This window comes from Erythrolamprus reginae, chromosome 1, assembly GCF_031021105.1.
Source record: "Erythrolamprus reginae isolate rEryReg1 chromosome 1, rEryReg1.hap1, whole genome shotgun sequence".
Taxonomy (NCBI): Eukaryota; Metazoa; Chordata; class Lepidosauria; order Squamata; family Dipsadidae; genus Erythrolamprus; species Erythrolamprus reginae.
This window is the reverse complement of record NC_091950.1, coordinates 424822403-424850338: the sequence shown is the minus strand read 5'-3', so window position 1 is coordinate 424850338 and position 27936 is coordinate 424822403. Positions and strand designations below refer to the sequence as shown.

The following is a 27936-nucleotide window of genomic DNA, read 5'->3' as shown; positions in this document are numbered from 1 at the left end:
CTACCCCTAAATCCTTCTCTTCTGAAGTTTTTGCTAACACAGAACTGCCAATACAATACTCGGATTGAGGATTCCTTTTCCCCAAGTGCATTATTTTACATTTGGAAACATTAAACTGCAGTTTCCATTGCTTTGACCACTTATCTAGTAAAGCTAAATCATTTACCATATTACAGATGAAGTGAGGAAAGCTAAGGCTCACAAGGAACAAAGGCTTGGGACAAAAGTAAAAAATAACAAAAAAAGCATCATCCAACATATTAAAAACAAGAAAATAATTAAGGAGATAATTGGTCCATTGCTGGGAAAAAGTGGCCAGAAGGTGACAAGCAACTGGGAGAAAGCAGAGCTACTGTACTTAACTCGGTTTTTTGCATCTGTCTTTACACAAAGGGAAAAAAAACAGTCCAACCTACCAAAACAGCACCACCAAAATCAGATTAGGAATACAAGTTAAAATAGGGAAGAAAGTGGTAAAGGAACACCTGTCTACCCTAGACGAATTCAAATCACCAGGACCGGATGGATCACACCCCAAGGTTCTGAAGGAACTGGCAAACAAGATCTCAGAACCACCGAACTAAGGATCCTTGAGGACCGGGGAACTGCCAGGGAACTGGAAAAGAGCTGATGTATTTCCAAGCTTAAAAAAAAAAGGGGGGGGGGAATAGATCCAGGAAACTACAGATCTATCAGCCTCCCCTCAATGGTTTGACAAAAACAGATTCTGCTAGACTAATCTTATTGCATTCTTTGACAAAGTGACAAAATTGGTGGACCAGAGGAATACTGTCAATATAATTTACTTGGACTTCAGTAAGGCACTTGATAAAGTAGACCATAACCTAGAAGATAAAGTAAAAAAATCTGGGCTAGACAGCAACACCAGATATATTTGAAACTGGCTAAGCAATTGCACTCAACGTGTAGTCCCCAATGGTATGTATGTATGTATGTATGTATGTATGTACGTATGTATGTATGTATGTATGTATTTATTTATTATTATTTATTAATCAGATTTGTATGCCGCCCCTCTCCGAAGACTCGGGGTGGCTCACAGCAATAATAATACAATGTAAACAAATCTAATATTTAAGTTAATTTAAAACCCCAATTTAGAAACCAATCATACATACTAGCATACCATGCATATATTTTATAAGCCTAGAGGGAGGGAAAGTATCAATTCCCCCATGCCTGATGACAGAGGTGGGTTTTAAGGAGCTTACGAAAGGCTAGGAGGGTGGGGGCAACTCTGATATCTGGGGGGAGTTGGTTCCAAAGGGTCGGGGCCGCCACAGAGAAGGCTCTTCCCCTGGGTCCCGCCAAATGACATTGTTTAGTTGACGGAACCCGGAGAAGACCCACTCTGTGGGACCTAACTGGTCGCTGGGATTCGTGCGGCAGAAGGCGGTCCCGGAGATATTCTGGTCCAGTGCCATGAAGGGCTTTATAGGTCATAACCTATAGGTATGTATGTATGTATGTATGTATGTATGTATTTCATTTCAACTTCTGTGCTGCTCAATCCGAAAGAACTCAGGGCAGTTTACAACAATATAAAAAATACAACAACAACAATAATAATAAATTAGACTTGTATGCCACAAATATAAATCTAAAACTATAAACCCCATTTAAAAACGCACAACTCAAACAGTTTAGGCAACACATATGCACACCATTCAATATAAATTGGCCATGGCCGATGTCAATTTCATGGCCCCCAGGCCTGCTGGCATAGCCAGGTCTTTGTAGACTTTCGGAAGACCAGTAGAGTGAGAGCAGTGCAGGTATCGGAGGGGAGTTGGTTCCATAGAGCTGGGGTCACTACAGAGAAGGCCTTTCCCCTCATCCTTGCCAACCTGCATTGCTTAGTCGACGGAACCTGGAGGAGGCCGACCCTGTGTGATCTTATTGATCTCTGGGAGGTATGCGGCAGGAGATGGTCCTGTAGATAGTCCCGTAATTGAATTTACATGGAGGGAAGTATGCAGGGGAGGACCCCAGGGCTCTGTTTTAGGCCTAGGACTCTTCAACATCTTCATCAATGACTTGGACAAGGGGATAGATGGGGAACTCATCAAATTTGCAGATGACACCAAACAGGCAGGAATAATTCTATTCTATATTCTATTCCATTCCATAATTCTCAATCTGTATAGTCTGGAGGACAGAAGGAAAAGGGGGGACATGATCGAAACATTTAAATATGTGAAAGGGTTAAATAAGGTCCAGGAGGGAAGTGTTTTTCATAGGAAAGTGAACACAAGAACAAGGGGACGCAATCTGAAGTTAGTTGGGGGAAAGCTCAGAAGCAACGTGAGAAAATATTATTTTATTGAAAGAGTAGTAGATGCTTGGAACAAACTTCCAGCAGACGTGGTTGGTAAATCCACAGGAACTGAATTTAAACATGCCTGGGATAAACATCTCTCCATCCTAAGATAAAATACAGGAAATAGGAAAAGGGCAGACTTGATGGTCTTTTTCTGCTGTCAACCTTCTATATTTCTATGTTTCTATTCTATTCTGTTGCAAGAATTGTCTCGACCTATGACTGTTTTTACACTAATGACTGTTGCAGAATCTCCATAGTCTCATGACCAAAATTAGGACCCTTGGCAACTGGTAGTTTTTCTCTATCCCCCTTTGCTATCCCTTGCATGATTTTATACCCTTCAATCAAGTCACCCCTTATAGGACATCTTTCAAGGCTGAAGAGACCAACCACTCAGAATAACAGTGTTTGTTTATTTATTTATTTATTTGTTTGTTTGTTTGTTTGTTTATTTATTGGATTTGTATGCCGCCCCTCTCCGTAGACTCGGGGCGGCTAACAACAGTAATAAAAACAGCATGTGACAATCCAATACTACAACAACTAAAATACCCTTATTTTAAAACCAATTATACCTACAAACAAACATACCATGCATAGAATTGTAAAGGCCTAGGGGGAAGGAATATCTCAGTTCCCCCATTCCTGACGGCAGAGGTGGGTTTTAAGGAGCTTACGAAAGGCAAGGAGGGTGGGAGCAATTCTAATTTCTGGGGGGAGTTGGTTCCAGAGGGCCGGGGCCGCCACAGAGAAGGCTCTTCCCCTGGGCCCCGCCAAATGACACTGTTTAGTTGACGGGACCCGGAGAAGGCCAACTCTGTGGGACCTAACTGGTCGCTGGGATTCGTGCAGCAGAAGGCGGTCCCTGAGATATTCTGGCCCGGTGCCATGGAGGGCTTTATAGGTCATAACCAACACTTTGAATTGTGCCTGGAAATTGATCAGCAACCAATGCAGACTGCGGGGTGTTGGTGTTATATGGGCATTTTTGGGGAAGCCCATGATGGCTCTCGCAGCTTCATTCTGCATGATCTGAGTTGGAAGAGACCTTGAAGATCATACAGTCTAATTCCCTACCCAAGCAGGAGGAACATTTCTGACAGTCCCTCCCCACAAACCCACCTTTTCTTTAAGACAACCAACAAAGCCCAACTGTTGATAAAACGGCCTCTTTCTTAGAAATAATCAGCAGAGCAATCTTGCCCCCCCCTCCCAGGTATCCTGTTTCGGCCACCAGCATCTCTCTCTGGCTGCTGTGGTCTAACTGGTGGAGACTGGGGAGAATCCATTTCACCTTCCAGGCAGGTTCTATAATTAGGCCACAAACCAATCAAGCCGCCTTTCAGGATGGAAGGAGATACTGAAACGAAACACAACACCCAGCGGCCTTTGGCTCCTGCAAAACCCGGGGGGCTTTCAGAGAAGCCTGCTCAAAGCCAGGGAACCTGTTCCGTCCCGTAGAAAACTCTGAAAATCTAGGAGAAAAGCAACCTAGAACGAAAGGAGAAATTTCCCGACAGGAAGAACAATTAATCTGTGGAACTACTTGCCTCCAGAAGTTGTGAATGGAAGCTTTTAAGACGAAATTACATAAATAAATAAATTGGACCACCGCTCTAGCCAGTAGTATGAATGAGTGATGACTGCATGACGTTTATAAATGTCATACAATCATCACTGAAGCCCTGGAGTGCAAACAAACCCCCAGCCCAATGGGCAAACCAAAAGTGCATTTTCCCAAACTTCTAATTTATTTATTTATTTAATTAATTTGACTTCTATGCCGCCGAATCCAGAAGGCCTCAGGGCGGCTCCAAACAGTATAAAATTACAAATAACAATAACAATAAAAAGAAGTCAAGGAAAAAACGAACTAATTTCTAAAATACTACTTAAAACTTAAAAACAATTCAACAAGACACGCACTAGTCATTCATACCGATTCATATACATGGACACGCTAGCGGTTGATTTAGGGCCCCTGGACTGCTGGCACGGCCAGGGCTTCGTGGCTTTATGAAAAGCCAGCAGGGTGGGGGCCATATGGATCTCGGGGGGGGGGGAGTTAATTCCATAAAGTCGGGGCAGCCACAGAGAAGGCCCTCCACCGTGGTCCCACCAACCTGCATTGTTTAGCTCAGTGTTTCCCAACCTTGGCAACTTGAAGAGATCTGGACTTCAACTCCCAGAATTCCCCAGCCAGCGAATGCTGGCTGGGGAATTCTGGGAGTTGAAGTCCAGATCTCTTCAAGATGCCAAGGTTGGGAAACACTGGTTTAGCGGACGGGACCTGGAGGAGGCCGACGCTGTGTGCTCTTATTGGTCTCTGGAGGGTCCTGTGTGATTTGTCTGATGGGTGGTTTTTTGTACTCTGGGGCTTCCGGGGGGGGGGGGGGGCAAACGGCCTTCCCCAGGGCTGAAAATCAGCTGGCCAGCACACAAATGCACACTGGGACATAGGGCAATGTCTCACCTGCCCTCCGATATGGCTCTGCATGTCACCTGTAGCACACGTGTCATAGTTTCGCCTTCATGGCTGTATTCTGACCCTTCAAGAGGAGCAGAAATGAGTCAAAACCCGAGGTGCCCACAGCTGCTTCATCTCTGTCAACAGGAAGCCCAGGAAAGGCAGCAGCAGGCCGAGGGCTTCGGCAAACAAAGGGCCTCCATTCAAAGAGGATCACAGGACGGCTGAGGGTGACTCAGAGCAGTTAGCTGGCCCTTAATTATCTCTTTAGTTAAGAGTTCCTTTTTTCCTACCTCCCAAATTCTTCCGTTTTAGCCACCCAAAAAAATTCCCACTGCAGGAGTGACAGCGCTTCAACGCAGTGCAGCGACTCCTCGGTTTACGACTACAATTAAGATACAGATCGTGCAGAATGCAGCTGCCAGAGCAGTCATGGGCTTCCCCAGATATGCCCATGTCACTCCAACACTCCGCAGTCTGCATTGGTTGCCGATCAGTTTCCGGTCACAATTCAAAGTGTTGGTTATGACCTATAAAGCCCTTCATGGCACCGGACCAGATTATCTCAGGGACCGCCTTCTGCCGCACGAATTCCAGAGACCGGTTAGGTCCCACAGAGTTGGCCTTCTCCGGGTCCCGTCGACTAAACAATGTAGTTTGGCAGGTCCCAGGGGAAGAGCCTTCTCTGTGGCAGCCCCGACCCTCTGGAACCAGCTCCCCCCGGAGATTAGAACTGCCCCCACCCTCCTTGCCTTTTGTAAACTCCTTAAAACCCATCTCTGCCGTCAGGCATGGGGGAATTGAGGCATTCCCCCTCCCTCCCCTGGGCCTATATAATTTATGTATGGTGTGTCTGTAAGTCTGATTTAATAATGGGGTTTTTAATGTTTTTTAAATTTATTAGATTTGTTATGAATTGTCTTATTGTATGCTGTGAGCAGCCCCGAGTCTATGGAGAGGGGCGGCATACAAATCTAATAAATAAATAAATAAATAAATAAATAAATAAATAAATAAAGTCATTTCTTTACTATTTTTTACTCGAGACCCAAAACTTCTCCTTGCTAAGCGAGACGATTGTTAAATGAGTCTTTTGTGGCCTTTTCTGCCACAGTTTTAAGTGAATCGTGGTTAAGTTAGTCACACCCTTGTGAAGGGGAATCCACTTCCCTGTTGATTGAGTGACACACACACACCGACATAAATATGAGTCATCTGTGGGGACCTGCAGGTGAAAAATACAGCCTTACGTCCCTTGTAAACTTTGAATGGTCGCTAAAAGAACCGTTGTAAGTTGAGGACTGCTTGCGGTCAGTCTCAGAGCCAATGTAAGGGAAGAGAGTTTATTTAGAAACATAGAAGATATATTTAACATTTATTTATTTATTTATTTATTGATTGATTGATTGATTGATAGGATTTGTATGCCGCCCCTCTCCGGAGACTCGGGGCAGCTAACAGCAATAATAACAGCGTATAACAATAATCCAATACTAAAAACAATTAAAAACCATTATATTAAAAAACCAAACATACATACAGACAGACATACCATGCATAAAATTGTAAAGGCCCAGGGGGAAAGATTATCTCAATTCCCCCATACCTGATGGCAGAGGTGGGTTTTAAGCAGCTTACGAAAGGCAAGGAGGGTGGAGGCAATTCTAATCTCTGGGGGGAGTTGGTTCCAGAGGGCCGGGGCCGCCACAGAGAAGGCTATTCCCCTGGGTCCCGCCAAGCGGCATTGTTTAGTTGACGGGACCCGGAACTGGTTGCTGGGATTCGTGCAGCAGAAGGCGGTCCCTGAGGTAATCTGGTCCAGTGCCATGAAGGGCTTTATAGGTCATAACCAACACTTTGAATTGTGACCGGAAACGGATCGGCAACCAATGCAGACTGCAGACTGTTGGTGTAACATGGGCAGTTTGTAAAATAGGTGAAACGAACAGGGGCTGGGTGCGTATTCTGCAATCAGGCAGGAATGGGGCTCTCCCCTCTGGGCGGGAGCTGCGCAGTTTCGCCCCTGAAGCCCCTGCCAAACCCGACATCTTGCCCCACACGACCTCTGAACTCCTATGAGCTCACTCCCAAGTGTGCAAAAGGTTTAAGGATATCTGACTTCCTTTCCGTCTGCTGCGATGAATGTATTTTAAGGAACCTTTGTGATTTACAACGCTGGACGGCTTCCCCAACCGAGGCCCCTCCTGGATGGGTTTGCGTCACGGGTGGGAAGCGTCTTTCGACACCCACCAAGGGCGGCTGTTCATGATTCGCTCCAGCAGCCGCCCCCCCCCCTTCTGCCTCCCCACGTGTGACGGGCCTGTCTGCCACATGAGAACGCGGAGAGGAAATTGCACAAAAGCAAAGTCTGCAGCAGGACAGCCGGGAAGGCCCATGCGCCCAGGGGCCGTGGCAAGTCACCAAGTCAGAGCAGCCGAGATGCTTTCTTGGCGGAGCCGAGGAATCAACGTGGCAAAGACGTCGAGGCTCAGAGCAGCTCAGTGGCTGTGGCTGCAGGACCAGAAATGAACAACGGAGGAAGGTCTGGAGGTCTTCTAGTCTAGTCTAACCATCCATCTGTTCAACCAGTGTTTCCCAACCTTGGCCACTTGAAGATATCTGGACTTCAACTCCCAGAATTCCCCAGCCAGCATTTGCTGGCTGCGGAATTCTGGGAGTTGAAGTCCAAATATCTTCAAGTTGCCAAGTTGGGAATCACTGTGTTAAATAATTGAAGCCTGCAGACGACACAACAGTGATCGGACTCATTCAAGACAACGATGAATCCGCATGCAGACGGGAGGTTGAACAACTGGCCTTGTGGTGCGACCGGAACAATCTGGAACTGAACACACTCAAAATTGGTGGCAGAATGGGAGGGTTTCTTCTAAACATAGAAACATAGAAGTCTGGTGGCAGAGAAAGACCTCCTGGTCCATCTAGTCTGCCCCTATACTATTTTCTGTATTTTATCTTAGGATGGATATATGTTTATCCCAGGCATGTTTAAATTCAGTTACTGTGGATTTATCTACCAAGTCTGCTGGAAGTTTGTTCCAAGGATCTACTACTCTTTCAGTCAAATAATATTTTCTCATGTTGCTTTTGATCTTTCCCCCAACTAACCTCAGATTGTGTCCCCTTGTTCTTGTGTTCACTTTCCTATTAAAAACACTTCCCTCCTGAAACTTATTTAACCCTTTAAGGTATTTAAATGTTTCGATCATGTCCCCCCTTTCCCTTCTGTCCCCCAGACTATAGAGATGGAGTTCACAAAGTCTTTCCTGATAGGTTTTATGCTTAAGACCTTCCACCATTCTTGTAGCCCGTCTTTGGACCCCTTCAATTTTGTCAATATCTTTTTGTAGGTGAGGTCTCCAGAACTGGACACAGGATTATTCCAAGTGGGGTCTCACCAGCGCTCTATATAGTGGGATCCCAATCTCCCTCTTTCTGCTTGTTATATCTATTTAACCCAAAACTAGGGAATCTCTGATATCCCAGGTGTTGCCTGAAAAGTTGGACTGAGGGTCGCCCCAGTCTTAAAAAACCCCCAAATGCTGCAACCTTAACTGAAAAGGGAGCGCAGTGGCCTGATATGAAAATATCAAGTGGGTGGGGGATCAGAATGACATTAATTAAACCCTACATGTTTAATTATCAATATTATCTATAATTAGCTATGTAATTATGATTATATTTGAACATCGGTACACCCCCACTCTCTTTCTGGTGGTTATCCTCGAGATTCTGGGCTTCCCAGGTTTAAAATAATTTAGGAAAGAGACAAGCAGGAACACAATAATCCTTCCTTTTCTCCCCCGTCCTCTGGGGGCTTCTGCTTGGAGGTGACAAAGCGTATCGGTGGGTGGGTGGGTGGGTGGGTGGGGTTAAATATAAACCTCTGACTTCTCTGCATTCTTGTTCTATCAGCAGTTGTGGGCAACGTGGCATTTAGCAGGCCAGGATTCTCCAGGACCTAGAAGGGCAGTCATTGTCCACTCCTGATTTCACTCCGGAGAGATTTCTACCACAGACTTTTTACTCATAGGCGCAGGGACTAACAGCAGAGCTTTTGGAAGTCACAGAATCCTAATGGAAGGGACCTTGGAGGTCTTCTAGTCCAACCCATTGCTCAAGGGATGCTATTCTGGTCAAACATGAGCCAACAATGTGCAGCAGCAGCCAAAAAAGCCAACACAATCCTAAACTGCATCAACAGGGGGAAACACTCCAAGACCAGAGAAGTCTTAATACCACTCTACTACGCCCTGGTCAGACCACAACTCTGGAGTACTGTATTCAGTTCTGGTCACCACACTTCAAAAGAGACATTGAAACTCTGGAGAAAGTGCAGAAAAGAGCAACCAAAATGATCAGGGATCTAGAAACCAAGACTTACGAAGAGAAACTGCGGGAATTGGGCATGGATAGCCTAGAGAAAAGGAGGGCCAGAGCGGACATGATAGCAGTCTACAAGTATACGAGGGGATGTCACAGAGAGGAGGGGATCACTTTATTCTCCAGGGCACTGGAGGGCCGGACGAGGAACAACGGCTGGAAGCTGACCAAGGAGAGATTCAACCTGGAAATAAGGAAAAACTTCCTGACAGTCAGAACGATCAACCTATGGAACAACCTACCAGCGGATGTTGTGAACTCCAATACTCTGGACATTTTTAAGAGGAAATTGGACTGCCATTTGGCTGGAAAGCTATAGGTCTCCTGCTTAAGCAGGGGGTTGGACTTGATGACCCGCATGGTCCCTTCCAACTCTAACAATGAATGAATGAATGAACAAATGGTTGCCCAGTCTTATTTTTGACAACGTGGAGTGATGCAGCACCTACAACTCCAGAAATGAGATGTTCCACTGAATAATTGTTCTGTCAGGCAATTCTAAGCTGCTTTTACGTTGGTTCACTTCGGTGTGTTGCAGAGTTAAGTCAATTCCCCTGTGACATGCGTGTCCAGTACTGGAAGACAGCTGTCATGTTTCCCCCCCCCCCCCAATCCTTCTCAAATAAGAGGGGACCCACCTATTCTCCAAAGCCCCTGAGGGCAGGACAAGAAGCAATGGATGGAAAGTCATCAAGGTGAGAAGCAACCTGGAATTAAGAAGACATTTCCTGACAGTGAGGACAATTAACTAGTGGAACAGCTTACCACCAGACGTTGTGGGTAGCCCATCACTGGAGGTTTTTAAGAAGAGATTGGGCAGCCAGTTGTCCAAAATAGTGTAGGGAGGTTGGACTAGATAGAAGACCTCCAAGGTCCCTTCCAACCCTAGGATTCTAAGTCTACCCATCTGAAACCCTTCTGGCTGGGGAATTCTAGGAACTGAAGTCAGAGGGCAACCTGACCTGGAACTAAGGAGGAATGTCCTGACAGAATAATTAACTAATGGAGCAACCTGTCTTCAGAAATTGGGGATGCTCCATCACTGGCAGTTTTAATTTAATTTATCTGAGGCCTACGCCACCCAATCCCATGGGACTCTGGGCGGCTTATAACAGTATAAAATACAACACAGTGATACAAAAGTCAAATATTAAATACTAAAAAACAGTAAAAACCCATTATAAAACCCAATAAAAGCTGTCCAATCAGAACAAACATATGTACCAATCAATCACACCCACTTCGGCCGTGACAAGATGGTAGTATTCACGGCCCCCAGGCCTGCTGGCAAAGCCAGGTCTCCAAAGCCTTTTAAAGAAGAGATTGGACAGGCATTTGTCTGAAAAGGTGTTACGTCTCCTGCCTGAGCCAGGGGCTGGACTAGAAGACCTCCAAGGTCCCTTCCAACTCTGTTATTCTTTTTGACAGACTCAATATCCCTAGTTCCCTTAACCATTCACCATGCAGGAAGTCCTCGACTTATGACCCTAATGGAGCCCAAAATTTATCTTGCTAAAGTAAGAAATTGGTTAAGCGACCTTTGCCCCATTTTACAACTTTTCTTGCAACGTCTGTTAAGTGAATCCCAGCTGTTCTTAAATTAGCAACAAAGTTTGTTGAATGAATCTGGTTTCCGCATTTGACTTAGCTTAATTTAATCCCACGACCCTGGGACAACTGCCACCGTCATAAACGTTGAAACAGCTGTCAAGCAACCAAGGGTAAATCATAAAGGAGAAAAAAAGTCATAAATCAGGTTTTTCAGTGCTGTTGTAACTTCAAATGGTCACTAAGAGAACTGTTCTAAGTCAAGGACTGCCTGTATAATTTAGCTTCCAGAGAGCACTTCTCTGCTGGATTCTCCATCCTTCAGGTCAGGGTTATCACCCCAAAGGTGCTTTTATACTTTTCAGGTGGCAACTAAACTGCCTGGATCTTTTTTGAAGGTGTTCTGCTTTCCATCCAAGAAGATTTTTCAGCTCTGATTGGATGGGTGGGGGAGCTGAAGAAGCTTTTTGGATGACAAGCGAAAAGACCTTCAAAGAAAAACCCAGAAAAAATAGCAATAGCATTTAGACGTATATGCCGCTTCGCAGTGCTTTTACAGCCTCTCTAAGCACTTTATGGAATCAGCCCCAACAATCTGGGTCCTCATTTAACCCACCTCCGAAGGACGGAAGGCTGAGTCCACCTGGAGCCGGTGGTGAGATCTGACCTGCTAAACTACAACCAGCAGTTAGTTGAAGTAGCCTGCAGGGCTGCACTCTAACCACTGCGCCACCCCGCCTCTATTTCCTCTTGCTGAAGTAACTGCAAGAGAGACCTTGGTCTCCTAGTGGGCTGCACTCTGCACAATCTCGTTTCCGAACGTTCTTCAAAGGTAGCCCCATGGAGAGAGCATTGCAGTAGCCGAACCTCAAGGTGATAAGAGCGTGAGTGACTGTGAGTAGTGCCTCACTGTCCAGATAGAGCCGCAACTGGTGCACCAGGCAAGCCTGGGCAAACGCCCCCCTCACCACAGCTGAGAGATGATAGTCTCAGGTTATGTGTGGATCTAGGAGGATGCCCAAGTTGCAGACCCTTTCTGAGGGGGACAGAAGTCCCCCCCCCAGGTAATAGAAACATAGAAGACTGAGGGCAGAAAAAGACCTCCTGGTCCATCTAGTCTGCCCTTATACTATTTCCTGTATTGTATCTTAGGATGGATCTATGTTTATCCCAGACATGTTTACATTCAGTCACTGTGGATTCTTCCTTCCTTCCTTCCCCCCTCATTCCTTTTTCCTTCCTTCCTTCTCTTTCTTTCCTTCCATCCCTCTTTCCTTCCTCCATTCCTTCCTCATTCATAGAAACATAGAAGATTGATTGAAAAAGACCTCATGGTCCATCTAGTCTGCCCTTATACTATTTCCTGTATTTTATCTTAGGATGGTTCTATGTTTATCCCAGGCAGGTTTAAATGGGCGGACAGGTGGGATTGTCCTTGGGAAGCAAAACCCACAGCCACTCCGCCTTGTCAGGGTTGAGCTTGAGCCTGTTAATGGCCATCCAAACCCTAAAATAAAACCTAATGATTTTATTATTTTATGGCTGGGGGTCAGCAAGGGTCAAGGCTTTAGGAAGTTTCAGAACCAGCGTTCTAGGGTCTTAGCGGCTAAGCTCCCGCCTTCCTTTGCCTTAAATCTCATTTCTGGGGACCTTGTCAAAGCCTTAGGCAGAAACTCATAGAAACGATCCAAAGGTACCCAAAACAGCCAGACGACAATGGGGTGGGCTGGAGAGAGGGAGGGGTGTCTAGAAAACTGACCAAGTGCAGAGAAAGCCAGGGTCAGGTTACAACAACTGGATTCTTAATTGCAACCATTCGTTCCCAGAGACTCAAAGTGCACATTGGCGCCAACGTGAAAGAAAACCACTGTTGCCAAGGAGTTCGGAAGTGACGTTGTGGGCTTTCTTTCTACCAAAGGCAGAGGGGTGGGACGGAAGCCCCTCTTTATAGCATTTCTGGACTATTTGGAACTATAGAAGTTTCGGGATTGGGCGGCACAGAAGTTGAATAAATAATAATAGAACAGGGGTCCCCAAACATGGCAACTTTAAGACTGATGGACTTCAACGCCCAGGATTCTCCAACCAGCTGGCTGGAGAATTCTGGGAGTTGAAGTTCACTAGTCTTAAAGCTGCCAAGGTTTGAAGGCCTCTGCTATAGAATCTTGGTATTTTACAGATACAGTGGAACGCCTCTACTTACGAACTTTTCTAGATAAGAACCAGGTGTTCAAGATTTTTTTTTTCCACTTACAAACCCGAGCCTCTGAAATTGTAACCAGAAAAGGCCTTCATGGAGTCTCTCTAGGAATATCCTGGGAGGAAACAGGGCCGGAAAAGGCGGGGAGAAGCCTCCGTGGGCCCTCTCTAGGAATCTCCTGGGAGGAAACAGGGCTGGAAAAGACAGGGAGAAGGCTCTGTGGGGCCTCTCTAGGAATCTCCTGGGAGGACACAGGGCCTCCACCCGCCCTGTGGTTTCCCCAATTGCACGCATTATTTGCTTTTACATTGATTCCTATGGGAAAAATTGCTTCTTCTTACAAACTTTTCTACTTAAGAACCTGGTCACGGAATGAATTAAGTTCGTAAGTAGAGGTGCCACTGTATTGCACTAAGACAGAGGTAGGCAAAGATGGCTCTTCTATGACATGTGGACTTCAACTCCCAGAATTCCTGAGCTAGCATGATTGGCTTAGGAATTCTGGGATTTGAAGTCCACAAGTCATAGCAGAGCCAACTTTGCCTACCCCAGCACTAAAGAGGTTCATTTAGCAACCATTCAAAATTACAACGGCACAGCAAAAAGTGACCTGTGATAGATTTTCACACAATCGTCATTTATTTATTTATTTATTAATTATTTAGATTTGTATGCTGCCCCTCTCCGCGGACTCGGGGCGGCTCACAACAAGGCATAAACAAATCGTAACAAATCGTCATATCATCCCCATGGTCACGTGATCAAAATTCAGACGCTTGGCCACTGGTCTCATATTTATGACGGTTGCAGCATGTCATGTGACAGAGCCCCCCCCGGGGTAACCTTCCGACAAGCAAAGTTAACCGGAAAGCCAGATTTACTTAACAACCGTGTTCTTAATTCAACAAGCAACTGCAGCGATTCACTTACCAATGGTGGCAAGAAAGGTCACAAAATGGGGCAAAACTCAGTCTGTCTCACTTAGCAACAGAAATCCTGGGCTCAACTGTGGTCATTAAGTTAATGGCTTAATTAATGACATGCACAACTTAATTTTTTTAACAGTTTTTATTTGCTAGATTTAAACTGTTTTAGATTGTTTTTAAGAGGTTTTAATATCACATTGACAATCATTTTAATATCACATGACAATCCTTAAGTGTTGTACATGATGATTCTTGCCAAATGTCTCTTTTCTTTTATGTACACTGAGAGCATCTGCACCAAAGACAAATTCCTTGTGTGTCCAATCACACTTGGCATATTCTATTCTATTCTATTCAACTCTCAAAGTAATCCTCAATCTGAGTATTGCATTGGCAGTTCTGTGTTAACAAAAACTTCAGAAGAGAAGGATTTAGGGGTCGTGATTTCTGACAGTCTCAAAATGGGTGAGCAGTGTGGTCAGGCGGTAGGGAAAGCAAGTAGGATGCTTGGCTGCATAGCTAGAGGTATAACAAGCAGGAAGAGGGAGATTGTGATCCCCTTATATAAAGCGCTGGTGAGACCCCATTTGGAATACTGTGTCCAGTTCTGGAGACCTCACCTACAAAAAGATATTGACAAAATTGAATGGGTCCAAAGACGGGCTACAAGAATGGTGGAAGGTCTTAAGCATAAAACGTATCAGGAAAGACTCAATGAACTCAACCTGTAGAGTCTGAAGGACAGAAGGGAAAGGGGGGACAGTATCGAAACATTTAAATATGTTAAATGGTTAAATAAGGTTCAGGAGGGAAGTGTTTTTAATAGGAAAGTGAACACAAGAACAAGGGGACACAATCTGAAGTTAGTTGGGGGAAAGATAAAAAGCAACGTGAGAAAATATTATTTCACTGAAAGAGTAGTAGATCCTTGGAATAAACTTCCAGCAGATGTGGTTGGTAAATCCACAGTCACTGAATTTAAACATGCCTGGGATAAAATAATATCCATTGTAAGATAAAATACAGGAAATAGTATAAGGGCAGACTAGATAGACCAGGAGGTCTTTTTCTGCCGTCAAACTTCTATGTTTCTCTTCTCTTCTCTTCTATGTTTTACTTTTTTTGGTTTTGATCTGCCCAGAGTCCCTTAGGAGTTGGGCAGCATACAAATATAAGTAAGTAAGTAAAGTAAGTAGAGGACTGTATTTAAGGCCAAAGCTTCAATAACACCGAACACTTATGAAAACGGAATTGCTTTGGGGAATTTTGAGAAAATTACAGAATCTCGCAAGGGCCTTCCAGCTACCAAGAGCAACTTTCATATGTACCTTAGTCACACCACTTCAGCCACAATTAGCAAACTTATTTCTCTGCCCAGCCCAGAAATATTTCTCGTTTCCTGTCCCAGAAGCCTTTTTTTCAATCGAGGAACAGCTCCCCCAACACATTCCCCGATATGTATTCACAACGCACTCTGCCAAACGGCATGATGGAGTGCCACTGAAAACATCTGATTTATTATTTGCATTAGGCTGCCCCTGGCAAGAATTACAAAGGGGAAATGAGGGAGTAATGGAAGTTCAATGGATGGTGGTGATTTGTGGCCGTTTGGTCCCCAACAGCTTAAGTCGTAAGGAAACTGCCTTTTGCATCTTCGCAACCAGCCAAATTTAGCAATAGCAATAGCGTTTAGACTTATATACCGCTTCACAGTGCTTTTCCAGCCCTCTCCAAGCACTTTACAGAATCAGTCCCTTGCCCCCAACAATCTGGGTCCTTATTTGACCCACCTGGAAAGGATGGAAGGCCCCTTTTGCGACCTGCCGACAAGCCAAGTCAATGGGGAAGCCACCTTCACTTAGTAACCGTGTTCCTAATTTAACCACTGCAGCGATTTGCTTAACAACTGCCGCAAGAAAGGTTGTTAAAATGGGGCAAAGCTCACAGAACAACCGTCCTGGTTAGCAATGGTCTTCAATTTCGGTCGTTAGGTCGACTTGTACTGCAGGAACGACCCAGCCCCTAGTTGGGTGGCCTCGCCGCTTGAAAACCCTCAAGAGAAAAGACTTTTTGATGGCCGCGCCAAGTTTACAAAAGCTGTCCCTGGAACAGCCATTTTGGGGAGGTTTTTTCCCCTTGGTGGAGGAGGAGGCCGTGGCTCCATTCCTTCTCTGGCTACGATGTCTTTCCTCCCCTTTGCAATTTTGCCTTTCGGGCAGCTCTTTTCCTTCCGCTATCAGGCTTGCTTTGAGATCGGGAGATTAACAATCCCAGCCCCCCAAGGGAAGAGTTCCTCCAGAAGTTGACAATTTAGGGAGATCATAATTAACTGTAATTATACTTAATTAGTTTTAAAACCAAATTCATGTTTATCCCGTCCTTGCTACTTACTTTTTCCAGGTCTGACTGGAGCAGTGTTTCTCAACCTTGGCCGCTGGAAGATGTGTGGACTTCAACTCCCAGAATTCCACAGCCAGCAGAGCTGGCTGGGGAATTCTGGGAGTTGAAGTCCACACATCTTCCAACAGCCAAGGTTGAGAAACACTGGACTAGAGGGCAAAGTGAGAAATTTCCAACCCATTATCCACTCCTTTCTGTATACTGCAGGAGTCAAAAAGAAGGCTGAGAAAATATTGACTGACCCCCCTCGCATCCTTGGCACAAACTGTTTCAACTCAGACCTTCAAAACGTCACTACAGAGCACCGCACACCAAGACAACTAGACACAAGAACAGTTTTTCCCAAACGCCATCACTCTGCTAAACAAATAATTCCCTCAACACTGTCAAACTATTTACTAAGTCTGCACCACTATTACTACTAGTTTTTCCCATCATTCTTATCACCCATTTCCTCCAGCTTATGACTGTATGGCTGTTAACTTGTTGCTCGTATCCTTAAGACTTTTTATTAATATTGTTTCTTCATTGCTTATTTGACTCCTATGACAATCATTAAGTGTTGTACCTCATGATTATTGACCAATGTATATATGTAGACTGAGAGCATATTTATTTATTTATTGGATTTGTATGCCGCCCCTCTCCGGAGACTCGGGGTGGCTAACAGCAATAATAAAACAGCATATAATAATACTGTAATATGCACCAAGACAAATTCCTTGTGTGTCCAATCACACTTGGCCAATAAAGAATTCTATTCTATTCAACCTGCTTCCCCTCTCCCCTCCCTTGGCTGTGGTCATGAAACATCTGCAAGAAAACCACAAAGCTCCGAATGCACAGGTGCAGTATAGGTGGTACACTGCTCAACAGTAGTAACCGTGAGAGGGATCTTGGAGTCCTGGTGGACGACCATTGAAATAGGAGCCAGCCATGTGCAGCAGCTGCCAAAAAAGCCAACACAGTTCTAGGCTGCATCAACAGAGGGAGAGAGTCAAGATCACGCGAAGAATTAATACCACTTTATAAGGCCTCAATTGGAATATTACATTCAGTTTTGGTCGCCACGAAAAAGGATGTTGAGGCTCTAGAAAGAGTGCAGAGAAGAGCAACAAAGAGGATTAGGGGATAAATGGAGGCTAAAACATATAAAGAACGGTTGCAGGAACTGGACATGGCTAGTTTAATGAAAAGAAGGACCAGGGGAGACAGGATAGCAATCTTCTAATATCTCAGGGGCTGCCACAAAGAAGAGGGAGTCAAGCTATTCTCCAGGTATACATTTATTTATTTATTTTTTCTTCAGACATTTTTTTTCAGTGCAAGTTCTGAATGCTTCAACATTGGAAGTTTTTAAGATGTTTTAAGAAAATTTTAAGATGTTGGATAACCTTGAGTCCATAGAGAGGGGCAGTATATAAATCCAATTAATAAAAACAAACAAACAAACAAACAATGTCTGATGTAGTGTAGGATTTCCTGCCTATGCAGAGGGCTGGACTAGAAGACCTCCAAGGTCCCTTCCAACTCTGTGGTTGTTATTACTGTATTTTGTAGCACTTCAGTGAAGGAAGCTCAGGTGAGTGTCAGTCTGGCTCTCCCTGCTCCATCTAAGGGCCTTTTTCTCCTACAACAACAGATTGTGGTGCTGCTCAGTCCATCGAATGGCTGCCAAAAGAGAAGTCTCTCCTATATGGCACGTTGTTACTACCAGAAAAGTCTTCCGAAGAGATTTCAAAGCAGGTCACCACAGGCGACAGTACTTATTCCTGCAGAAAGCAGCTCCCCCAGCCAAGATGAGGTCCCTTCTCAGCACTTCCATCTTCTACCACTTGGAGAAGAATCTGGGGCCTTTGGAAGACAAAAGATCTACTGCCAGGCACCAGAGAAGAGCAACACATTGGGATTAGGGGACCGGAGGCTAAAACATAGGAAGAACAGTTGCAGGGATTTGGGTGGGTCTAGTTTAATGAAGAGGAAGACCACGGGTGACACGAGAGTGGAGTTTCAATATCTCAGGGGTTGCCACAAAAAACAGGGGGTCAACCTATTCTCCGAAGCACCCGAAGGAAGGAAAGAGAAGCAATGGATGGAAACTAAGCGAGGAGGGAAGCAACTTAGAACAAGGGAGGAATTTCCTATCAGTGAGAAAAACTAACCACTGGAACAAACAGCTTGCCTCTGTGGGTGCTTCACCACTGGAGGATTTTCAGACGAGAATGGACATCTGTTTCTCTGGAATGATGCAGGGCCGAGGCAGGTAAAGTTGGCTCTTCTATGACATGTGGACTTCAACTCCCACAATTCCTCAGCTAGCACGATTGGCTCAGGAATTCTGGGAGTTTATTTATTATTTCGATTTCTGGGCTGCCCTTCTTCAGAGACTCGGGGCGGATTACAACATAAAAAATAAATACATAGACATTTATTTATTTATTTATTTGATTTATATGCCGCCCCTCCCCGAGGACCCGGGACGGCTTACGACATATAAAAGAAACAATGTGAACATCCTAATTCAATTAATTTTAAACTATTTAATCTCAAAAAAACCTCCCGTACCATTAAAAATCAATCACTGCTATTCACATAACAGACACACAAACGCTCGTCGGCCAGGGGGCTAGAGTCTAATGGCCCCAAGCCTGGCGACATAGATGAGTCGTGACTCTTGCGTGGGGGCAGTATGAATCTCTGGTTCCAGAGGGCTGGAGCCCCCACAGAGAAGGCTCTTTCCCTAGGTCCGTTGCACAGTTGAAGTCAAGTCATAGAAGAGCCAACTTTGCCTACCGCTGATGTAGAGTATGGGTGTCCAACCTTGGACCGTTTAAGACTTGTGGAGTTCAACTCCCAGAATTCATCAGCTACAACAGCTGGCTAGAGAATTCTGGAAGCTGAAGTCCACTAGTCTTAAACGTTCCAAGATTGGACCTCCCTGCTATTGCTCCAGGGAACTGGACTAGAAGACCTCCAAGGTCCCTTCCAACTCTCTTCTGCTATTCTGTCCTTCCTTGTAACCTGAAGGTTACAGTCCGGGTTAACCAAAAGCTGATCTCTTAAGGATTGAAACTTTTAGGAGTGGTTCTTAAATCCCCCCCCACACACACACATTTTAGAAGTCTTCTCCTCACACGCACACAGCCAACAACTGAGGGGCACATCAAAGAGGACCACATATGCAATCCATGTTTAATATACTTTCCACAGCGCATGGGAGCTGGTGAATGACTGGCTTATTTTTGCATATTTACAATGTTTATCCTTCACGCTTCACCTGCAAGGACCAGCCACTAAAGAGTCCACGCAATGTGTGTTATCAAATAATTCACCTTTGTGCCACAGTAACCTTATCTGAACAATCATAAAAGGAGGTAAAAGGGGTAAAACTGTCCATAAACCGTGGAGAACTACCTGGCAGGGGGCAAATAGCAAGGTCAGTTCTCAGTTCTTACCTCTGCGTAAAGGCCTGGAAGGGGCCCATTTAAGAGATGAAGGGACAAAGCTGGCCAAATGGACTCTAGTCTCTTCACGTCCCAAAGGTTGCAGAATTGTCAGCATTTTACAAAATACAAGACTTCTGGGGAAATGTTTGACATGGAGGTCCTTGGTTGCTTCTGAGTCTGTATTGTTTTCTTGCAGATGTTTAATTACCAAACTAGGTTACACCATCAGTGCTACGAGGAGGAGGAGGACTGTGGGGTCCCTGGAGCGCTCTGACATTGGTGGTTTGCTTGCAGTCATTTCATGACCCAACTAGGGAACGCCATCAGTGCTACCATGGCTATTATTGTACTGTTATAACAGCACTGACGATGTTCCCTAGTTGGGTCATGAAATGTCTACAAGGAAACCACCAAGCTCAGAGAGTTCCAAGGACCCCACAGTCCTCTCCCCCCCTTCTCATTATCCTCCGCGCTGCACACCCCATCCCTTCTAGCATCCTCTTTCCTTCCTCATTATCGTCCCCTCTGAAATTCCTCCACCACCCTTTTGTAGTCCTGATGCTGTTAACTAGTTGGGTAATGAAACACCTGCACTTAAAACCACCAAGCTCAGAAAAACATCAAACACCCCACAGTTCACAGTTCTGACCTACTCAAACTTTTTACCTAAGTTGGAGGAAACCAACAAACCACAAAGACCATTTTTAAATGCTAGATAAATATCAGAACTGGGGCACTTGCAGCAGGTTGGAGCCAGGACTGACAAATGCATTCACATGAACAAGTGTCTATAGAAGACAAAACGGCACACCCCTGGGTCAGTCAGAGAAGAGGAAGGAACTGGAACTGCTCAGGCAGACTCAACTCCAGAATTTCCTTTCAAGCCCTCACACAACAGGTCTCCAAATGGCTGGCCTATATTGAGAGCAGCTGAGCCAAAAAACCCCATAAGGGGAAACAAAGTCAGTTCCTTAAAGCTACAGAGTGAGCAACTACTAGGAAGGAGCCTCCAGAAAGAACATTCACAAAAACACACTGCTCAAAAAGATCAAGGGAACACTCAACGCATCCTAGATCTGAATTATTCTCATTGAATACTTTATTATCTACGAAGTTGAAGGTGCTGAGAACAAAATGAAATGGATGGTCAATCAGTGTTACTTCCTAAGTGGACAGTTTGATTTCACAGAAGTCTGATTTACTTGGAGTTATATTGTGTTGCTTAAGCGTTTCCTTTAGTTTTTTATTTATGTATTTATTTATTTATTAGATTTGTATGCTGCCTCTCTCAGCAGACTCGGGGCTGCTAACAACTGTGAAAAAGACAATATAAACAAATCTAATATTAAAAGTAATTTTAAAAACCCCAATTTAAGAAAAACCAATCATACATACAGATGTATGATTGAGCAGTGTAATATGAAGTGGGGAAGTAGTAAGAGGCCCTTTTAAAGGCCTGTGTAAGTCCCAAAAGTGCCTTTTCAAAAGTCAACCGGGCTTTCTTTCCCCCCCCCCCCTCGAAGACGTTTCCCTCCTCATCCAAGAAGCTTCTTCAGTTCTTCCGAAGAGAAGTGTTTTCAAGGGGAAAAAAAGAAAGAAAGTCCAGCTGCCTTTGCAACAACCGTGACCTGGGTGGCTGACAATCTCCACACGAAACATTCAAGTTCCTTAATTGCCTTTTTTTTCAAAGGAAATTGCAGCTGATTTCAAAGGTTTTGGAACTTGAGAGGCTATCAGCGGACGTCCAGCCTGATGGAGATGATTCACTAAGGTTGGTGGTGGCGGCTTTTACAACTGGGAAACAAATTCAGTTTGCTCTCTGCCACCATGGGCTTATTTCCTAGTTACCTGCCAAACAAAGCTCCTCTTATTCCCTTGATGAAATTCCTTTAAGGGCAGAGATCCCATTAGCAACCATCCTGACGATGTTCCGGAAGTCTTTAGAAACCTGCCTTCCCTCGCAGGCCTTGGGCTAGAGTATTTGTGCAGCCCTGGGACATAATTTGATGTGCGGCTTGCCTGCATGTTTAGATTTGGTTTTTTTTAATTGTTTATCTATTTTACATCTAAGCTTGCCCAGAGTCATTCTGGAGTCGGTAACTTCTCAATCTAACAGCTTGGAAAGCAAAGCTCACTCTCAAAACAATGAACTTACTTTGGGAACGGCCGGCGAACGTTAGTGTATTTTTAAGTGCATATTAAAAGGGGGGGGGGGGAAGGAATGAAGATCATTACACATACGGTATTGTAAAGCTCCCCCAGTGTGAGAGCAATCGTGGGCTTTCCCAAATATGCCCATGTTACACCAACACTCCGCAGTCTGCATTGGTTGCCGATCAGTTTCCGGTCACAATTCAAAGTGTTGGTTATGACCTATAAAGCCCTTCATGGCACCGGACCAGATTGTCTCAGGGACCGCCTTCTACTGCACGAATCCCAGCGACCAGTTAGGTCCCACAGAGTGGGCCTTCTCCGGGTCCCGTCAACTAAACAATGTCGTCTGGCGGGACCCAGGGGAAGAGCCTTCTCTGTGGCAGCCCCGGCCCTCTGGAACCAACTCCCCGCAGAGATTAGAATTGCCCCCACCCTCCTTGCCTTTCGTAAGCTGCTTAAAACCCACCTCTGCCGCCAGGCATGGGGGAACTGAGATACATTTTCCCCCTAGGCCTTTACAATTCTATGTATGGTATGTCTGTATGTATGATTGGTTTTTATATAATGGGTTTTTAACTGTTTTTAGTATTGGATTATTGTCATATACTGTTTTATTACTGTTGTTAGCCGCCCCGAGTCTGCGGAGAGGGGCGGCATACAAATCCAATAAACAAAATAAATAAATAAATAAATAAATAAAATGTTTCCAAATGTGTTGAAAGGGCTACTTCCCAAATTCCAAGCCAATGTGGCCAGAGAAGGCTGCACATCCTGTTAACCGTAGAAAAACATATATGAAGGCAGGAGGAACAGTGAAAGAAAATGAAACAGTCAAGCATCTCCTAGCTATTTTGAATTATTCTTTAATTCACAAAAGCTGTTCAAAGAATCAGTTGAGCTAATGTCAGCATGTTGGCTGCAGAAGGAAGAATGTGCCTGCACTGGACAGAAGTTTTTAAAAACACATATAATAACTTTCTCGCTAATATCCATTAAATACAACATTCCCGAGAGGAAGGAACAGAGTCTACGGAAAGGGGCGGCATACAAATCTAATAAATAAATAAACAAACAGACGGGACATAAAATACAGGCCACAAAGACTGCGAATCCTCAAGAAATACAAAACAGACTCCTCCATTTATCCATTTTACCAGGCTGTTGAAGGAGATTTTAAAAACTCTTTTCTAAGAGTTCCCTATGTATTTTCTAAACAATGCCATGGCAACCATCGATAGCTATCTTTTGGTATCTTAGAAAGGAAGCTACGGGTGCCGTCTACACACGCAGGATCATGTCCGACCAAAAGGCAGGGCTCTAAATGGTGCTTGCTCCTAACTGTAATCCTTTTAATACAGATTAATCCTTCGCCAACTATCCATAGGCTGCGTCCCGGTTGCATGGAATCACAAGGGAAGCGGCCAGGTCAGCGAGAATATGTCCAAGGGAGACAGGCCTTTCTTTGTTTGGCCAGCAAGTTTTGAGTAGGTAGAGTCCAGAAACAACGCGGCCCATCACACACACAGAGGCAAGACGAAGAACGGCCTTATTTTTCAAGACAGTTCCCCCGAAAACTACTGCCCCCTCTCCATTTTCCAGCAAGAATCCACCAGTTTCCTCATGGTGAACAGCTTCCCTCTTTTCTCGAGAGTAATAAAACTTGGATTTTTTAAAAAAAGACCTGGGAGGCAGAGCAGGGCTGATTGATGCCAAGGTCCCAGAGCCCACCCGATAAAATCCAAGCCCAGCACTCCCCAAAGAGAGGAGCACAAGGCAGGCTCGTGTCAGCCACTCATAATGGCCAGGTTCTGCCATTTTCTTCCCCTAGGCTGCCTCCCCTTCCCCAACGTAAGCTCGACTCCAACATCCAGCAGCTCACCCTCAGCTCCCAACCAGAAAAACGCCTAGAATGACTGCGGGCAAGAACCAGCGTCGTTTGAAGTCGAAGCAAGAAATGCAAAGCAAAAAAAATAAAATATTTTTTTTTATTTGCAACTGTGTAAACAATACAAGCCGGCCCAGCGCCATGGAAAGTGGGGCCCAAGTTAAACAAATGCAGGAAGAAAGAAAGAAAGAAAGCCTCCTCTTGTGCGCTGCCAGTTTATATAATTTAAACAAAAACAAATGCTGGGGAAAGAGAACTAAAGTGCCACCTTCAATTAAACAGCCATTTGCCTTCCGTCAAATGCAGCTCAGGGCCATCTTTAAAGAAGAAAGAGGCACCGAGTGACCATGGTAGAGGGAGAGGCAGGAGCCCTCCCCTCCCCCCCACCAAGCTCCTCACCCACAGCCGCTGGGAGGCAAAATGGTTGGCGGAGAGGCAGCGGCAGCATGGCCCTGCAGAAGCCAAGGGGAGGCAAGTCTCGGTTCCGCCAATGAGGATGGCAGCCATTCCTCCAGGAGCTGCCAGGAGCCATTGAGATCCAGGGCCGGTGGTAACAGCCTCCCTCTCTCGCTTTCTCTCTCTTGTAGCTGCGCTGTGGCGTAACTCTCAACTCAGACAATGGCTGGGAGGTGGCAGGGCCGGGGTCCAGCACAGGCCCGGCTGGGCCATCCTCTTCTTCAGCCTCCTTTCCTTTCAGGGCAGGCTGTGTCTTTCCAAAGCCTCACATCACACCAGACCCCCCTTGCCGGTGGGGTCATCGCCTCCTTTCTGCCGACCAGCTCAAAAACTTTCAACAGCCAACCTGAGGCAGCACAGTCTGGCCCAGATTCCCAGGCAGGTGGAAGAGGAGGGCTCCAGACAGGGCACAAAAGCCGCCGGAGCCTCGCTTCCCCACTGACCCTCCCGATCCAGAGGCGGCAGGCGAGGACTCCTCGGTCTGTCACACCGCCTTCCTTTTATGGCTGCTGCTGCCGCCGTCACCACCGCCGCCGCCTCTTCCCTGCGCTCTTGCCAGCTCCAGAGGCCTGCACCACCCAGCCTGCCTGCCCAGCGAGCAAAGGCACCTTCTTTCAAACCGGGCTCCCCAATCCCCAGGCCGGAGCTGCCAAACGCAAACAATGGGCTGAAAAACCTGCAGCAGATTTCATGGCTGGAAGAGAAGGAGGAGGAGGAGCCGGAAAAACACCTCCGGGCTATAAACAAAAGAGCGGGTGAGGGAGGAAGCAGCCCGAGCCTGCCTGGGTCTCCTTGGGAGTAGCTGGCGGCCTCCTTCCTCCTCTTCCTCCTCCTCCTCTCAGGCAGGAGGGTCCCTGCCCAGCCTCCTTCCCTCCCTCCCTCCCTGGATGAGCGATGGGGGAAGGGGACTGTGCTGGCAGAGGTGGGGGGGGAGGAACACCAGGAGGGGCCCAGTGGGCAAAATGGCGCTGGAGGAAAAGAGGCAGCAATCCCAGGCGGATTGCCATGTTGTCGGCGCCCTGCCTGGCGGGGATGGGAAGCGGCCGGGATAACAGGCGGGCAGGGATAACGGACCGGAAGGATGAGAGTAAAGAAGGAAGGGGAAGGAGAAGGAAAGAAGGGGCGGGGGGTGACAAGAGAGAGGTGGAGGGAAGGAAGGAAGGATGGGAGAGGAGAGATGAAAGAAGGAAAGGGAGGGAAGAAAGGACAGGAGAGATAGGGAAGAAGGAAAGAAAGAGGGGAAAAGTAGGCAAGGGAGAGAGGTGGGCGGAAGAAGGAAGGAAAGAGGGAAAATGAGGGAAGGATGGGAGAAAGGAAAGAAAGGAAAAGGCAGGGAGGGAAGGTGAAGGGAAAGAAAGGAGGGAAAAGGAGATAAGGAAGGAAGGAGAGATGGAAGGCAGGAAAGAAGGGAAAGGAAGGAAGGATGGCAGGGGAGGAAGGAAAGAAAGAGGGAAGGGACGGAGGCCGGGTTCGCCCTCACTCACCAGCACTGGAGGTGGAAGGCGGCCGGGCAGTGGTCGCAGCAGAGTAGGTCGCCGCCCTCCTTGCAGCTGTCGCAGCTGTCGTGGTTGGTGGCGCGGCCGCTGCGTCGTTGGGCGGCGGCGGAGGCGGCGGTGTGGGGGGGCTGGTGGGGGCCGGGGGCGTGGGGGGTGGGCGCCGGGGGGGCCCCGTGCGGGTGGAGGCCCGGCGGGGGCGGCGCGGGGTTGTGGTGGTGGTGGTGATGGTGGTGGTGATGGTGGTGCTGCTGCTGCTGGAAGTGGTGCGCGGGGTGACCGTCGCCCCCGCCGCCGCGCTCCGGCCGCCGACTCCGCTTCTCGCTCCCGCCGCCGCCGCCGTCGTCGCTCCGCGGGGGGGCCAGCAGCGCCTGGATTTGCTGCGGGGGGGGGGAAGGAGGAGGGGGGAGAGCATGGGTCAGCCGGGCGTCTGAGGGGGGGCAGAGGACCCCTCCCCCTCCTTCCTGCCCCCTCCCGCCCCCCCTCCGCCCCCCCGCCCGCGCTCACCTCCATCAGGCCCCCCGTGGTGTCCAGGTCGTAGACCACCGTCTTGGCCTCCATCCTCTCCCACATCCAACGGGCGAGGGCCGGGCCCCGCAGCGCGACGCTCAGGCCGGCCCGGCGGGGGAAGCGCGTCGCGGGGCCGCGGGGGACGACTCGCCGCCTCCGGCTCGGCCTACCCGACGGGCCTCCTGAGGGAGCCCGCCTCCGCCTCCTCCGACGGGACAGGCCGCGGGTCGGCTGAGGGAACGGCTGCCATGACAGGGGGCGGGGCCCGCGCTGCCGCCGCCGCTGAGGGGAAGGTCGCCCGCCGCCGCCGCCTCACACGCAGGGCCCCGCCGCCGCTGCCACAGCGCTCGTCGCGCAGGCGCACCGCCGCCTCCCCGCCGCCCCGGGAGCATGCGCGCGGCGGAGGGCCGCTGCCGCGCAGGCGCGGGATGGCCGCACTAAAAAAAAAAACACAACAGCACCACACACGCACGTTCGCTGGGGGGAAAGGCAGCGCTCTGGATGCTCCAGGTCGCGCATGCGCGACGATAATGTCTTCTTCCCCTCCCTCCTCTCTCTCTCTCTTGCCCCCCCTTCCCGTTCGGCTCCGTTTCCGCGCCCCTCCTTGCCCCCCCGTCTTCTGTGTGCGCAGGCGCCGCTCTCACAGGCGGCCTTGATTTGCGCACGCGCGGCCGCTCCGGCACTTATTTTTGTTTCGCTCAGGGCCTTTCTACGCAAGCGCGGCCACCCCCTTTTTTTATTCCTTCATTCTTTTCCCCTTCTGCTTTGCGCATGCGCCACATTCTCTTTCTAAGGACTGCGCCGGCGCGGAGTGACCTTTTATCTATATTTTTTGTGTCGAATTGCAAATATACAACCGCGTTTATGGTCCTGACTTAAAATAACTGTTTCAATAAATAACGCGGGCTAATAACTAAGCGAGGAGTAGTTTACTACTGATTCCCTTATTTTTCTGGGCGCAAGTGCCTCGCTGCGCAGGCGCGGGGACCTGCATTCTGTAGCAGGCGGGCGGGGTGGGAGTAACGGGAGGTGGGTCCCTTGCGCACGCGCAGAAACAGCCAGGACGCCAAGTCTGCGCACTACCCGGTCAGGACTGTGGAGGGGAAAGGGGAGCAGTTCTTTTGTTTGCGCGCCGACTATGCCGGCTCTTTTCGGGGCTCTGCAAAGGGCTGTTGTTCTGCAGCGGCGGAGCGGGGCTTACGACAACCCTGCAGTGTAGTCCCATTCCATAGCCGAAGAAGGACGGACTGGAGGCATCTTGGGGGGGGCACAATTGAAGAGGGAGGGGCGTGGAGGGGCCTTTTTGACGAGGGGGCTGGCGGATCACAATGGAGAGGGGCGAGGCTGGAGGGGAGGCAGACCCTGCGCACCCCCCCCCACGGATTTTATTTTATTTATTCATTTTATCTATTTTATTTATTGTATTTATTTACTTTGTTTATTTTATCTATTTGTTTATTTAATTTTTAATTTTTAAAAATATTTTTTATTGGATATAAATATTAAAAATACATTTAGAACATCGATTGGACTTATACACACATAGCATAACATAAAAACAGACATACAAACAAAGCAAAAAAAGAATGAGAAAAAAAATGGAAAAAGAAAAGAAAAAAAGAAGGAAAAAAAATTCAACTTCTAAATCTCTTCTTTTTACAGTAAACTATACTGTTGTCATATTTCATACGGTCAAACTGTATTTT

At 47.0% G+C, this 27936-nt stretch overlaps 1 protein-coding gene across 2 annotated transcripts in view; it reads right to left on the bottom strand.

Moving 5' to 3' along the window:
* Nucleotides 1-26557, bottom strand: part of LOC139158073 (PHD finger protein 12-like) — a 76284-nt gene extending 49727 nt beyond the window's left edge. For both annotated transcript variants that reach the window (XM_070735475.1, XM_070735476.1), the window contains exons 1-2: nt 26228-26557; nt 25712-26100 (exon numbers count right to left, since the gene is read on the bottom strand). In XM_070735475.1, the coding sequence (XP_070591576.1) occupies nt 25712-26100; nt 26228-26293 (455 nt within the window). In that variant the 5' untranslated portion in view covers nt 26294-26557. The remainder of the gene's footprint in view (nt 1-25711; nt 26101-26227) is intronic.
* Nucleotides 26558-27936: the final 1379 nt, after the last annotated feature.